The sequence below is a fragment of the Schistocerca serialis genome, chromosome 1 (assembly GCF_023864345.2).
Source record: "Schistocerca serialis cubense isolate TAMUIC-IGC-003099 chromosome 1, iqSchSeri2.2, whole genome shotgun sequence".
Taxonomy (NCBI): Eukaryota; Metazoa; Arthropoda; class Insecta; order Orthoptera; family Acrididae; genus Schistocerca; species Schistocerca serialis.
This window is the reverse complement of record NC_064638.1, coordinates 825,018,392-825,033,808: the sequence shown is the minus strand read 5'-3', so window position 1 is coordinate 825,033,808 and position 15,417 is coordinate 825,018,392. Positions and strand designations below refer to the sequence as shown.

Sequence of the window (15,417 nt, the reverse complement as noted above, 5' to 3'; positions counted from 1 at the left end):
AATTCAGTGAGTCATTTACACAAACTTGAAAACAGTAATGCACGAAGAGCCCACTGTCTTGACATAGCAATCAAACCGTTGCTGATACAAGTAGACGACTGCAATAGCGGCAGCGAAACCTCAACCAGCAGCGAAAGCGATTAAGGTAGGTTTTATTTCAGTGGTCATTCTTTACAGCAAAATTTATTTGTGCTAATCGACTTTTTCATTTACTGTTGAAATGTGATACACAAATGTTCATTTATTGTGAGCTGCTTGCATATCGAGCATTTATTTGCAATTTCTCCTCTGCTCTCAACGAAAACCGAACGCCGCAATGCCGTTCTGGAATGCGACTACGAAGCTGCCATTCTTCGCTGATGAACAGGCGCTTATGGCGCGTAACAACGCGCTGATGTGACAACTACGGTCCAGCACAGCCTAGCATGTATTGCAGTTACTAACACAATTGCTTTACAAACTCTTAACGAACAAACACGAGGAGTTTTCTTTTGTAAAAACATATGATGTAACCAATAAAAGTTCAAGCTTAACACCAGTGCCTTCTGCGTCGCAATAGCTATAACGTTAAGCTCATCGCAATTGCGTTTGACATAATAACAATGAAACGAGTTATCAGAAAATAACGAAATTCCGCCTATAATTAGAACAAGGCTGTATCTTTAAACTGTGCACACGAAATTTTTCTCCTAATTACGGTCTGATTTTTATTTGTCCTTCAAGTTGACATTGCCGAAAAAAACTACAAAAAGCACGGTTTCTCTTATATATTACCGCGTATGACGCCTTATTCAACTAAAATGTAATATTCATACACTAAATAAAAGTAGACATTTCCTCTATTCCGGCAAGGTGTAACACATCAATGTTCGTAATGCAATATGATCAGAATAGGAGCTCAAAGTAGGGGTCAATTATTATGAAATGGATAACAGTAATATCCTTTCCTGTTAATAAACTGGCTGAAACAGTTATATAAGACAACAAATTCAAAATATAGCGTAAATTTTTGCGGACACCCATGGAGACGATATAAAACGCAAACGGGCAACAGGAAGACAATGCTCTTCTGAAAATGAGAATTTTGTTAATTCGAATAGAAGTTTAGGCGTTAGAACGTCTTTCCGGGAAGTATTTGTCTGGAGTGTAGCCTCACATAAAAGGTGGGTGGGTGACAGCACAGACAAGAGAACAGAATCTTTTGAAATTGGTTGTTTCGGAAGAATGCTGAAGATTAACTGGGTATATTATGTAACTAATAACAGGTAATAACTCATCGAATTAGGGAGGAAAGAGTTTTATGCAACAACTTAACAAAAAGTAGGCATAGGTTTATAGGAAACGTCATGAGACATCAAGGAGTAGTTAATTTGGTAATGGATGGAATTTGGCCGGAACTGTAAAGAGAGCAACGTTTGACTACATAACAGGCAGGTTCCAGTGGATGAAGATGTAGTAGTTGTGAACAGATCTGAGACGAAGGACTTGCAGAGGGTAGACTAGTATGGAGCGCGCATCAAACCAATCTTCAAACTAAAGACAACAAGAACATCATTTGTTGTTAACATGCATTTTACTTCTGGCAGTACTGTTTATATACGTGGTTACATATGAATTGTAAGTATCCCTGTAGTTAATTGTTTCACAATTTGCATTCACTTTTTCTCTTCCATCTCATTCATTGTCTGGTTACATTTTACCTCTCTCAAGAAAGTCATTCGTATCTCAAAAGCTGAAGTTTAAGGTGACAGCAGTTAGTTTAATGTCTTGAAGTAAAATGTACTTATTTTGTTCTGACAATACTGTCAGTCATTACCGCTTCCTGCCAGTTACATTACCTTTTTGTTCTCACTTTTCTGAGTACCCCCTTGCAAAACAGGAATGTTCGTACCCACTTCTCCGCAATTTGGCATAGACGAATTCAGACAAGAAGAATGGCGTTTGTATTTGAAGGTAAACAATGGATGACAAAATTGATGAAATTTAATCAACCACATTAAACATTTATCTTGTATTATGTACACCTTGTATTTGGCTATTTCAAACTAGATTGTGAGGAAAAAATTCGAAATAGGAACAAAAGGAAAGGAAACAGCGAACAAAATTGAAGAAAAAAATTATCGATTTGTTTTTAATATTTCGAACTCACATGCCACAAAACATAGCTTTCAGTTTTTTAGATCATCTTTAAAAAATACCAATAAAAGCATTAGAAAATGGTCTACAGAGACTGATCTGTATATCAGTAACATGTCAATTGGATTTCAGGCACAACTTTATTTTCCTTTACGTTTGCTAATAATAGAAAAACTTACTGTAAGTAAGCTACGAATGTCAAATGGTAATCAGAGTAAAAACAAGAGAGTTTTGTCAAGCCACTATAATGGTTACTCAGAATTCATTTTTTAATTGCTATGTAACATTAAACAAAATATAAACATTTAACAGCTTATACTATCAGTTTAATAAATACACAGATCATGATTTTAACCAAGAAAATAAATTCTGTCATCAGCAAAGAGGAAATGAAAAGCTACATATCAAACATTGTCAGGAATTTGATGAAGAAATAAACACAGTTTTTCAGTTTGTTCCGACTTCATTCATCATAAGCTTACTTTTCATGTTCTCTCGCCTGTGTTCATTCGAAATATAGTCTAGTAAAAGCACAACACATTCTGCATGTAAAATAAGTAGATAAAGAGAACTCATTACAACTGAAACAACCAATATTTATGAGATCTAAATAACTCTCCCTTTGTCACAACTCTTCCGAACCTCCACAGCAATACGGAGTGAAAAAAGCAAACCTAGCTCTACAATCAAGCCCTCGAAGGCACCATTTCCCATTCAAGCAGGTCCTCAACACAACTCATTAGGTTGAGTGCAAGCCATTGCTACGGAAAAATTTGTGGTGGCACCGAGAAGCGAACCTGGTCTTTCACATGACAGTCAGTTACGTATAGTACCTTAACAACAGAACGCAATGATGGTACTGTGAGCAATGACATCCAGAGCGCTGTACACATTGGCGTCCAGTTTGATGCCGTGTTCCTTGTCTTCAGAAAGATGTTTTATACAGTTTCGCACTGTCGTTTAGAGAAAAGAGTACGAGCTTACCGAGATCGGGCCAGATTTAAGACTGGATTCATGCCTTCCTTGCCGAAAGAACTCGAAACGGCGCTCACTGTGAAAGAAAATCTGGAGATGTAAAGGTAATTTTAGGTGTACCGCAAGTAAGTTTGATAGAACCTCTACTGTTTACAATATACATCAACAATCTAGTGGAAAACGTCAGACGCTCCGTGAGATTGTTCACAGATGATGCTTGCTACCTATAAGAAGGCAACAATGTCATACGACAAGCGAACTGCAAGAAGACCTGTAGAGGAATGATGCAGAGACTGGCAGTTGGTCCTGGACGTAAATAAATGTAATGTTATGCGCATAAATTCACTGCTTTACCATTACTATATTGATAACAAAACAATGGAATCTGTAAGTAACTGCCGTAGCATACCTAGGAATAACCAACCGGTGCAACATTAAGTGAAATTACCACATGCAACTAACAACAGGAAAAGGAGATGGTAGGCTGAGGTTTGTAGGAAGACTCTTAAGGAAACGTGATTCGTCCACAAAAGAAGTGTTTTAGCGATTCTTCCGGTTCTTAAGTATTGGTTATCTGTCTGGGACCCTCATGTGGTTAGATTAATAGAAGGGAGAAAAAATTTAAAAAAGAAAACAACTTAGAAATGTTCAGCATGTAACCATATTTACAAATTAAATTGTGATGTGGATGTAAAATCACTCGTCCCACATCTTTTAAGATTTATCGTGCAAAAAGATCCATGGAACATGAAACTAACTAGAAGATCCGACGAACAGCGGCGAGTTTCGGCACGAGATCTTTTGGTCGGCGCTAGAGCGTTAAAGATGTGCTTAACAAACTCCAATGGCAGATGGTACAAGAGAGGTATTGTGAATCGCGACGAACTTTACCATCGAAATTTCGAGAGCGTACGTGCCAAGAAGAATCAGGCATCATATTACCTTCTTCCACATACCTCTCGCGAAATGAGCATAACGAGAAAATCCGAGAAATTTGAGCTAATACATAATTTTACTGACAATCTTTCCATGTGCCATTTGCGAATAGAACACGGAGGAGGAGGAACAGAGATGTACCAGAAATACGCTCCGCCACACACCCTGAGTGTTTGTTATTCATGTATTGTGGTCAGAAGGATTGAAAACATTTGCGATCGAAGTCAGAATAATGAGACAGTAGTTTTTGAATGGGCGGAAAGATTAAAAAACAAAGATACAATATTTGTGACAAGACGAATGTCTTTCTGAACAGACATAGGTAAACAGACTGACTAGTAAATTCGTGTCACTACGCACGTCATTGCTGACACAATAACTGGAATTAAACACGAGTCACGGATCCGTATACAGTATCACCCACTCCGATTTTGTCTGTAGGGGTAACGAATGAGCTTGAAGGTAACTGACTGACGATCGCAGCACGTATATTAGACATGTCTTAGGACATCATGGGTGTGGAGACGATGCTCTTCTTGATCAAAGCGCGACCTGCGAGGTGAAGCAGACCTCATCTCAGAACAAGAAAACGTTCAAAGACGGGCATTCACTGAAAGTCGTGCTGACAATCTTTAGGAATGTGAAGATTCCTATACTGGAAAACTTCCGGGAGAAATGCCAATCTGCAACCACTTCTCAATAGAGTGATGTGGGAGTGAGGCAGCTGAAGCCTGCCATACAATCAAAACTGCCATGGAGGCCTATTACAAGGAGTACTGCTGCTCCATGGAAAAAACAAAAATGGAAAAAAATAGAGAGAGAGAATGAGAGAGAGAGAGAGAGAGAGAGAGAGAGAGAGAGAGCGAGCGAGAGAGAAACGCCTTCTCTTGTATACAAGAACATTAAATGACGTGTTGTTCGCAACTGTTGTTACATCCTCCACGTAGCGAAGACTGAGCCAATAGATGCTTGTGACAGAGCGTTCCGCAGCTTCAATGACATGCACAATAAATTATTTTCTGTTCTGGATATTATTTTGAACTAAAATTTTTATTTTGTATTACCGTTTACTTTCAAATTTGAGGTTTTAAAATAACTTTTGCTGGGTCAGAAGTTTTCAAAAGATAAAGCGGCAGAGTGAAGGCAGTAACGAAACGGACCAGATGATTTTTTTTTTCCTCTTCTAGAAGGCATCCACGAGCTTGGGGATACGTTGACCAGTGTGTCACAAAGCTAGGTGCCTATGTCAGAAAATTTGAAAACGTCAATTTTTGTAAGTACCTTTGCATATAGCAATAGCAAAAATCCTTTTGTTAAATAACTTACTCTCACATAAGGTGAGTGCTGAGTTTCGTAAACTTTAAGAGTATTTTTCACAGTGAGTGGCAAATCTTACAGCGCCACCTCTCGTCGCAAGTCAGTGTACCACGCACAAAACCACGGCTAAGCTGTCAATTTTCCGAAGGCTCAGTGCAGTACGCCATACGCGTCCGGGTATCTTCGAGACACTGCCCGAGTTCCCGTTTCACCTCTCGCACTTTCACACGCACTTCCTCTCGCATGAGATTATAGCACATCGCCACCAGTCCCATTCCCAGCAAGAGGTATACGAAGTTGATAACAAGTTTGGTCTGGCTGCCGCCGTGTGAGTCACTGATGTTGGCACCGGGCACAAAATCACCTATGCCAATTTTACACAAGCTGGTGACGCAGAAGTAGGTGCTGTTGAGGTAGTTCCAGCCTTCCCACTCGGCGAACATGATGGTGCCGGCGAGGATGTAGGCGGCAATGACCCAGAGGCAAGCGGTGGACGGGACTATGACGCGGCGCGGCGGGGGCGCGGGGCCCACGGAACCTCCCCGGCGCAGGCGCGGAGACCTGTCGCGGCTGCACTCGTGCACGCGCGCGTATAGCCAGCGAAACGTCGTCGCGAGCACCTTCCCCATGTTCATGAAGTACAGCACGTACAGGGGGATGCCGAAAACGGCGTACAGCACGGTGACGGCCTTGCCCCACGAGGTGCGGGGCACCAGGTTGCCGTAGCCGATCATCGTGAAGACGGACAGGCAGAACATGAGCGCGGCGGGGAAGGACCACGTGTTGTCGAGGCTGGCGCCCGTGTAGCCGGCACGCGCGGCGCGCGCCACCACGTCCTGGAAGCGGCGCAGCACCACGTCCGCGTCGCGCGCCCACGCGGCGGCGCCGTCCAGCGTGTTGTGCCGGTCCACTAGGTCCCACAGCTCGTCGGCACAGGCGGCCCGCATGCCGATGACAGTGCGCTCCTGCTCCAGCAGCGGACTGTCGTGGCCGCGCTCCAGCCACATGAAGCCGACGGCGCCCACGATCGCGTAGCCGACGACGAGCGCGCCCACCCCTACCTGGGTGCACATGAAGGCGACGAGGCGGCGGCAGCAGGCCTTGAGGCGCTCGCGGGGGTCCACGTCGGTGGCGTCCGACGAGGAGCCGTGGCTGCGCACCGAGCCGCCGTGGGCTCGGCCCGCTCCGACCGCGCCCCGCATCGCGGCCAACACTGCAGCCGCTGCCTCCGCCTCTACCTCTACTGCGCCGGCCTTCGGCTCTATTCTCGCACTCCGTGGCACGGCGCCAAGGCGGCGACGACGTGCGAAGCTCGGCTTGACGCCGTTCCGAGAGCCGAGCATCGACTACCTCCCTCCACCACTCCCCCCCCCCCCCTCGCGCTCATGTCCCAAACACAAAGAAGCGACACTCCGAGACCTGGAAGTTCTTGCGAAACACGTCACCCAAACAATCTAAGATCGTATGACTGAACATGATATTTTGTGACGGCGTGTTGGCCAGTGTAGCATACTCAGGAAGTGTGCCCTTAATACAGTGAGGTGACAAAAGTAGTGGCACAGCGATGTGAATATATACAGAAGCGGTAGTATAGCGTACACAAAGTATAAAAGAGCAGTGCACTGCCGGAGCTGCCATTTGGACTCAGGCAATTCATATGAAAATGTTTCCTACGTCATTATAGCGTGCAGGCTTTGAACACGGAATGGCAGTTAGAGCTAGATTCATGTGACATTCCATTTCGCAAATCGTTAGCAAATTCAATATTCCGAGAACCATAGTGTCAAGAGTGTGCCGAGAATACCGAATTTCAGGCGTTACCTCTCAAACGCAGTGACCGATGGCTTTCACTTAACAACCGAGACCAGCATTTGCGTAGATGTCAGTGCTAACAGACAAGCAACACTGCGTGAAAAAGCCTCAGAAATCAGAAAGGGACGTACGACGAACGGATTCGTTAGGAGGGTACAACGATCTATGTTATGAGCTGATGGTAGAGTTCGAGTGTGGTGCAGACACCACAAAGCCATGGATCCAGGATGGCAACAAGGCACTTTGCAAGCTGGTGGTGCCTACACGATGATGTTGGCTGTATTTACACGGAATGGACTGGGTCATCTGGACCAACTGAACCAATCACTGACTGGAAATGGTTATGTTCGGCTACTTTGAGATCACTTGCACCCATTCATGGGTTTCATGTCCCCAAACAACGATGGAATTCTCATGGATGGCAATGCGCCAAGTCACCGGACCGCAGTTGTTCACCACTGGTTTGAAGAACATTCTGGGTAATTCGAGTAATGATTTTACCAGCCATCGAATATTTATGGGACATAATCGAGAGGTCAGTTCGTACACAACATCCCGCAGTGGCAACTCTTTCGCAATTGTGGACGCTATAGAGGCAGCATGACTCAGTATTTCTGCAGGGGAATTCGAACGACTTGTCCAGTCACTGCAAGGCAAAAGGAGGTCCAATGAGGTATCCCATGAGGTATCACCATAGTGTACTGGCGTACTAAGCGACGCCCCCCCCCCCACCCTCGCGGGAAAAAAAATAATTCTTCAGAAGCTCACTTCGCGTCCTGTTACGCCAAACAGTCAGACCACCAATCCAGTACCAGGATGGTCTGCGCCTCCCCTCCCGCCCCCCCCCCCTCCCACCACCACCACCACCACCACCACCACCACCACCACTCCAGTTCAGATCCTGTATATGCTCTTGTAGCTTAACGTAGCAGAAATGTTTACTGGGAGATCATATTCTTATGAAATTTTTATGAAATTCCACAAGAACTGAAGATCAGCGCGTCAAGCGAAAGCTGTCAAAGTATAAATAAAGATAATTCCTAGCGCTGAAATAGATGAGAAGAACGGATATTCTTTGACTACATGAACGGCGATCACTTCCTGGAATTGGTTACATTCGCGAACTGTGTATGCTAAACTGTTCTCAACAACTCGATCTGGAATAAACCACAGCTACAATTCTGATTTGTCCAAAGAATGTTAAGGAAGCATAATTAAGCCGCAAAATGGTACTTTTCACGTCCGATGCATGAATTCGACAGGTGGGGAACATTGCCAAGATAAATTAATGAAAAAAATTTATAGGGAAGATTCAAACAACAGTTCCACCAGCCGCCAAGAGCTTGTATAATCAGCTTAAGAGCGCTGATCTACAAGTTCCAATGGGAGAGGTTGTAAAAAAGACGTGCCGTGAAGAGAGCCTCATACATTAAATTCAGAGAGTTCACATTCTCTTCTGAGTCAAGAAAGATATCACTACATCCAAATCTGATCTTCCATGACGACCTGAATGAAAAATTAGGGAAATTTTTCAACCTGCTTAAACAAGAGCTTAAGGTGGTTAGTGACAAACTACAGATTTTCACGTCCATGTTGCATGCGTTTTTTCCTTTATAGCCCCTATTTGTTGCATGAATACCTTACCATTTAACTGATAGCTACAAAAATTAATATGATTTTGGACTTGTTTTATAAGGCTCAGTACCAGTGCTTTTCGCCGCATAGTCTGAGGCGCCATGCCACGACACGCGCGGCTCCTTCCGTCGAAGGTTCGAGTACTCCTTCGGACACGGGTGTGTGTTATGTCCTTAGTGTAAGTTAGTTTAAGTTAGATTAAGTAGTGTGTAAGCCTTGGGACCGATGACCTCAGCTGTTTGGTTCCGTAGGAACTTACCACAAACTTCCAAAATTTCCAATAGTGCTTGTCCCGGTTATCCTCGTTCGAGATTTCAATTATTTTATCATATTATTCCAGGGAAATGACGAAATGGTTCAACACAAACGGTAGCAGGCTTTATTATGATTAGCTCCTTGTGACAACGAAAGACTTATGACATTGGCGATACATATAGCAACGAACTGTGAACACTGGTATAGCCTGATTCTCAGTAAACTGTTAAGCATATAGCAGCTACACTTCGTATACAATCTTCAAATTTTCTGATTCGACTGGGAACTTGGAAAAGTCAACAAGCTGGCTGAATCTGTACTAGTTTACTGAACACAGCATATCTTATTAGCGAACGTGCGTATCTATTATCCAAAGCATGATTTATATATATATATATATATATATATATATATATATATATATATATATATATATATATATATAATTGTGACATGTGGGGGAAACAAGTTCGTTGTAATCGTGTGCGCTTTGCACACCGCCTGGGAGAAGAAGAACGTTGAATGCACGTGCTAACCCTGCCCATCACCTAAGGAAATTGATGGGAACTTGTCAAAACATTTCCCGTACTTGATTGCGGAATAACTGCACTGGACGAGGGCACAAGAAATTACGCATTTCGCATTACGAAACAGCCAACATAAATTAATGTGTGTGGGTAAAGATCCCATGACAAGATCGCCAAAGTTCCCCCGTTGACCAGTAATTTCGGCTCGCTGACTAACCAAAATACAAAAAAATGCATAAAAAAGGTGAAAACCAGCATAATATATTTTGTATTTAAACTTCCATACTATTATAAATACCAACAAAAATTACTTAATTCTGTATCAGCCACCCGGCATTACACACTGCATAATCTGTTGCTGAATCACTCTTTTTATGTACACAATGAAAAAATTTATAGATTGTGAGCAGTATTTCTGTTTATTGTTCATCAGTTAACTTGTATTTCGATGTGCATCGTATATGTGGTATTGTTTGATATAATCTATAGCAGATACCTAGGTATAAGGTACTATGTTATATTCATAAAGTTCGAGTCTTGTAACAGTACTTAATGCAATATCAATAGCTCAACAGTACCACTTGGGCTTTCTCCATCTGTTTGCTGGTTTCTAATTAAAGCCAATGACAATGCTGATTGTAACTAGCACCTAAACTTCGGGTTACAGCATTACTCGCTTTATTATTCAATATTATGGGTTTTTGATTTTTTTATCATTAGGACTGTACATAATTCCTTCCACTTTATAATACGTAAAATTATTAGAAAGTTCGTTACGTTACAATTTTTTTATATTATTATAGGGGCACGACTTTGTAGAACTTCGTTGCTTCTTAGTGCCATCTGGCAGTTAGCAATAACGGTACATATGTGGCCAATTTTCTGACAGCCGCAATACAGCTACTTCCTTGTCCCTGCAAGTAGCTTTGCGAGAGATGCGCCATATTTACATCCATACATGGCCTATATGTTAGTTACCACTGTCAATCACCTTGCATTTGAATCCAAGAGTGGCAATATGAGCTCCGGAAACACACATGGCTAACGTTATAATTTACGTAACACTTTGCAAATGTACTTTATATGTCTTCATTTTTGTCATGCTCTATAAAATATTTCAGTGTGTACATTTCAACAAGAGCGATTGTACTCAACAGATTATGAAGATGTCTAATACCTGATGACTGATACTGAATTAAGTGATAATTTTTATTGGTATGTATCGTAGACTGGAAGTTTAAGGGAATAAGCTGAAACTAGTAGTCGTTGGTGGAATTTCGGCGCTCTTTACCTGGGATTTTCATACACACATTTTCACGTAACAAATCACCAGTATTACAACTTGAGAATGTCAAATAACAACGAACATAAATTAACTAGAGACCCCACTTACCGCCGAAACGAAGACATGATTCATCATCGAAGTAGTATGAGAAACGTCTTTTGTGTGGACGATACAAGCACAGACTTTCCTAAGTTGACCGTTGCTTCTACTAAGCACACACGCACCGCACCTTTTTTGTTAACTGCAGTCCCGCGAAATGTTTAATTGTGCAACTAACTTGCAGTAGTGATATGAAAGTGATAAATATCTAACCACAGCAGAGATTAAATGTATACAACCGAACGCTCCATACTTTGGGTAGTGAAATTTTTGAATCTTCCAGACAAACACGTGTGAATCGGAAATATCGTATGCGTGGCTTTGGTAGCCTACTAATGACTGGATTTATGGTAATGATGTGCATGGTGACTTCATTAATGACACAAATATTTTCTTTTGCCGAGCTGATACAATCATCTATTTTGTGCTAACAGTGATAGCGCATATTTTTGACGAATGTAATTTTGAGTTTTTACTTACTGATTCTGTTTTGTTTGACATAAGGTGATATACAGGCTGTAGGTAAAAGTTTATGCTATCTTTATTAATGGTTTCTCTTTTCTTGTTTCTGAAACCATGATAATTATATTTTGGTTTGACACAGCTCTAAATCCCTGCTACTTAGGTTGTTTGCTTCCATATAAATTTAAATATGCAGTAAAAATTTCTTTTGTATATTATTGAGTTTGGTGACCCTCGTAGATTGCTACCTCTTTAAATTACTTCATTTTACGTGAACTGACCTACCCTAAATAGTTTGCTATTTTCGTTTTTTTTGTTTTTTTTTTATCAAAGATCCAGTAGTCGAAGCAATAGTACAGTAGGAGTCACCTACTCAGTGTTGGTTTGCCGTTTTTTTTTTCTTTTCTTTCTCTAGATAATTATGAATTATTGTCAGTTAAGCTTTTTCAGGTGTCTTGTCTGTCTGATTTGCTTCACAAGATCAGATATACGAATCAATTCTATGTTGCTATGCGTAGTGTAGAAAAGTTTCCTTCTTCGTACAAAAGTTTGAGAGAGGAATATATGTGGCCTATATAAAAAGCAATAAACCAGCCATTGCTCCTGCATGTTATGTGAATCTTTCAGCTCTAAGCTGATCCTCATGCCGACCAGGAATAAGTTTATCTGTGAGTGAGTGAGTGTGTGTGTGTGTAACATATCCACCCCTCCCCCCATGTTCTTCCTGCTCACGTATGTGAAACCTAGGACCGATTTCCGGTATCCTATAATAGGGGTTTCCGGCCAGACTGGAGATGACTGATCGGTTTTTGACATTCCTGGTAAATGGATATGATCAAAGCATTCTAAACTGGTTTTAGAGTTTGTGACTGTCCCTTGACGGCAGGTTTTTTTACAGCACCTGTAAGAAATAAAGTTGTTAAAATCCTGGCAGAAGGAAGCACTTTGCTGTAGATTGCCATTGCGGGAAGCTTTAAATAGCCAATGGAAATGCCTGAATTCTAATACAGAGGTTGATTGGCTAGTGGCTTGAAATTTGTAAGAGCTTCGCACAGTGGTATGTAGTTCGTGGGACTGTAGCTCAAAATGGTTCAAATGGCTCGGAGCACTAGGGAACTTAACATCTGAGGTCATCAGTTCCCTAGAACTTAAAACTACTAAAACCTAACTAACCTAAGGGCATCACACACATCCATCTCAATACGGGATTCGAACCTGTGACCGTAGCGGTTGGTTGGTTCCATACTGAAGGGCCTAGAACCTCTCGGCCACAGCGGCCGGAGGGGATTGTAGCCTCTGGGAATGTTGGAAGCAAGCCGCGGTGAAGGGGGGGAGGGGGGGGGGAAGGAGGGCGGGTGGGGGTGGGGCAAGTGAGCTCCCTAAGTGCGACATTTTTTTTTTTCGGCCGTTGTTGATTTTAGTGGGCATGCTTGCGCTCGGTAGAAAGAGGCCTCACGGAGAACGCGGAGCTCTGAGCTAGCAGGAAGTAGTACTTCGTGAACAACTCGACCTTGGCAGGGTTTAATTGCCACTAATAAATTTCATTTATTTCTGTGGAAACTGGAAGTAAGGAGTTCGAATGTCTTCCAATCAACAGACTTTGAACTGTATCCCTGTGTTGTTATTGTGGAGACTGTCAGCGGAAGTCAGAGAGGAGCCGAAATTCAGGGTAGAAAAGCACAAATGTTGAGTTCCACTGCCACATTACAAAAAAGAATACGGCAATACTGCCATAAATTAATTCTTGCAACGCTGCAAACAAAAGTGATACAGGCATTATTAATAGTGGAAGCTCCAGGGCCCGATAGAATACCCATCAGATTCTATACAAAATTTGCATCTGAATGAGTTCCTCTTAGCCATTGTATACCCTGAATATAAAATTTTGCTTGCTTGACCGCCCCGCAAGGCTTCAGGACAAAGTGCGGCAGCATGTTGGCAAGGGCTTCCCAGTAAAGTTGGACGTCGCATGGCGTGCCACAGCGCCAAATGGTGCTTGCCGTGCAACACGAGGCAGTTAAAGGAACGAAAAAGGACAGTACTTGTCACTCAGCGAGCAGTTACGGTGCGCTGTGGTGCTGGTCCTCATTTCAACATGGCCAGGAGACAAAATATGGGCGATTTCACACAGGGGAGAATCATCGAGAAACTCTTAAGAAGGATGAATGTGACGAATGTACGCCAGGGGTTTGATACTGCTCACAATACTGCTTTCCGAACCACAGGCACTGCTACCCCGAGGTGGTCGAGCACGGTCAAATACAGCCGCAAGAAGAGAGAGCCGTCAAATAACGGGTCCAATTGCAACCACATGTAACAGAACTGCAAGGCACGCAATCGCACGCTCCACGATACAGGAATTGAATTGGGTTGGTCTCTGGCGGATGACAAGTGCGTTGTGTTCCGTTGAGCACAGCACATCGACGGCGTCGTTCGTGACGGTCCAAGAACATAAGGAACGGACCAGCGAGAAGCGGGGTCGTGTGCTCTTCTCGGATGTCTTCTGGTAAACCTTGCGGGATGTATGGTCGTGGTCCATGAAACTCTTCAGTTTACCAGAAGATATGTCATCCGGTCGTGAAAGCCTTCATACTATGATCTTCTCGGATGGTTGCATATTCAATCTGTGTAGTGATACTGCTCGAAACTTAGATGGCGACAGGGGAGAAAACGTAATGCACGCAGGGACATTGTCAAACGTTACCGTTTTGTTGGTCCACGTCTTATGGTGTAGGGAGGCATAATGTTACATGGGGTTACTGTTCTCCAAATCTTTGAACACGGTACACACACCAGTCAAGGTTATTGTTACAGTATACTTCTCCTCTATGTGCGTCTTTTCAGGGGCGCATTCGGTCCCACATTCGGCGAACAGACTGGCCTGTTCGTTCCCCCGACTTAAAACCAATCGAGTACGTGAGGGGTGCGGTGAAGAGGCGTATTACAGCACGTCAAAACGCACCAACCATAACCCAGCAGTTAACTGCATCAGTGGAGGAAAGGGACGCCCTACCATACGACCTTAGTAACTTTTTGGCCAGCTTCGGAACACGTTTCAGAGGATGCGTTGCTGCACGTGGTAATCGCACGGCCTATTAATAACCATGTCCCGCCTTTTATAATGTCCAGCGGACCATCATAAATCGCATGACTTCAGTGTAATTACTGTCTTTCAATAAAAGTCTCATTTCTATTCGTCTCACTGTGTATTTCTTATAGATAGTTTCGTCGATTTATGTCACTTGGCAATGGCATTTCATGCGAAAGTTACTTTTGTCCGAACCCTTTGCACACCGACACAGTTGCAAAACAAACAGGCTAGAGCCGTTTCCAGGAATGGCAGCAAAAGCGATCGCTAAACTACCCTCACATACGGTTGACATCCCGCTGTTAAACAGGGGTCATGCGAAACCTAACTCACGCTTCACATGACGTCTTGAAAATGTGTCAAGTAGTGGGTAGAGTAGTTTCCTGCGAAAGGCTAAAGTATCGGGTTCGAGTCACAGTCAGGCATTAAGTTTCAAATCGCCAGAAGTTTCAAATCACGTCACACACCGCTGCAACGTGGAAGTTCATTCAGTAGATGTAGTATTTCTTGACTTCCGAAAAAAGCGTTTTAACTCATTATCTCATCAATCTGCATTAATGAATACATGAGCGCATAGGGTATAAAACTAACTTTGTGACTGGATCTAGGATTTCTATGTAGAAAGGACGCAGTAAGTTATCTTGGATGGACAGTCATCGAGAAAGTACAAGAACTCAGGTGCGTCTCAGAGAAGTGCGCTGGGATAACTGCCTTTCATGTTGTATATTAATGACCTGGCAGACCATTATAGACAACTGCAATCTGCAAAAGAGGTTATTATTATTATTATTATTATTAAGTATTATCTGAATACAAAATGCACCAATATTCAGACAGATAAAATATCAAAGTTGTGCAAAGATTGGAAAATTGGTTTAAATATTCAAAAA

The 15,417-nt window shown here is 42.7% G+C and overlaps 2 protein-coding genes across 5 annotated transcripts in view; both read right to left on the bottom strand.

Annotated features, from left to right (window-relative positions):
- The window catches only part of LOC126484461 (mitochondrial protein C2orf69 homolog), a 219,530-nt gene that overhangs the window by 130,020 nt on the left and 74,093 nt on the right, over positions 1-15,417 (bottom strand). The gene's annotated exons all lie outside the window — the stretch shown is intronic.
- On the bottom strand, positions 2,130-6,707 carry LOC126436784 (potassium channel subfamily K member 10). Its single transcript, XM_050090472.1, has one exon. It carries the CDS (start codon positions 6,705-6,707, stop codon positions 5,499-5,501), a length of 1,209 nt encoding a protein of 402 aa, XP_049946429.1. The 3' UTR covers positions 2,130-5,498.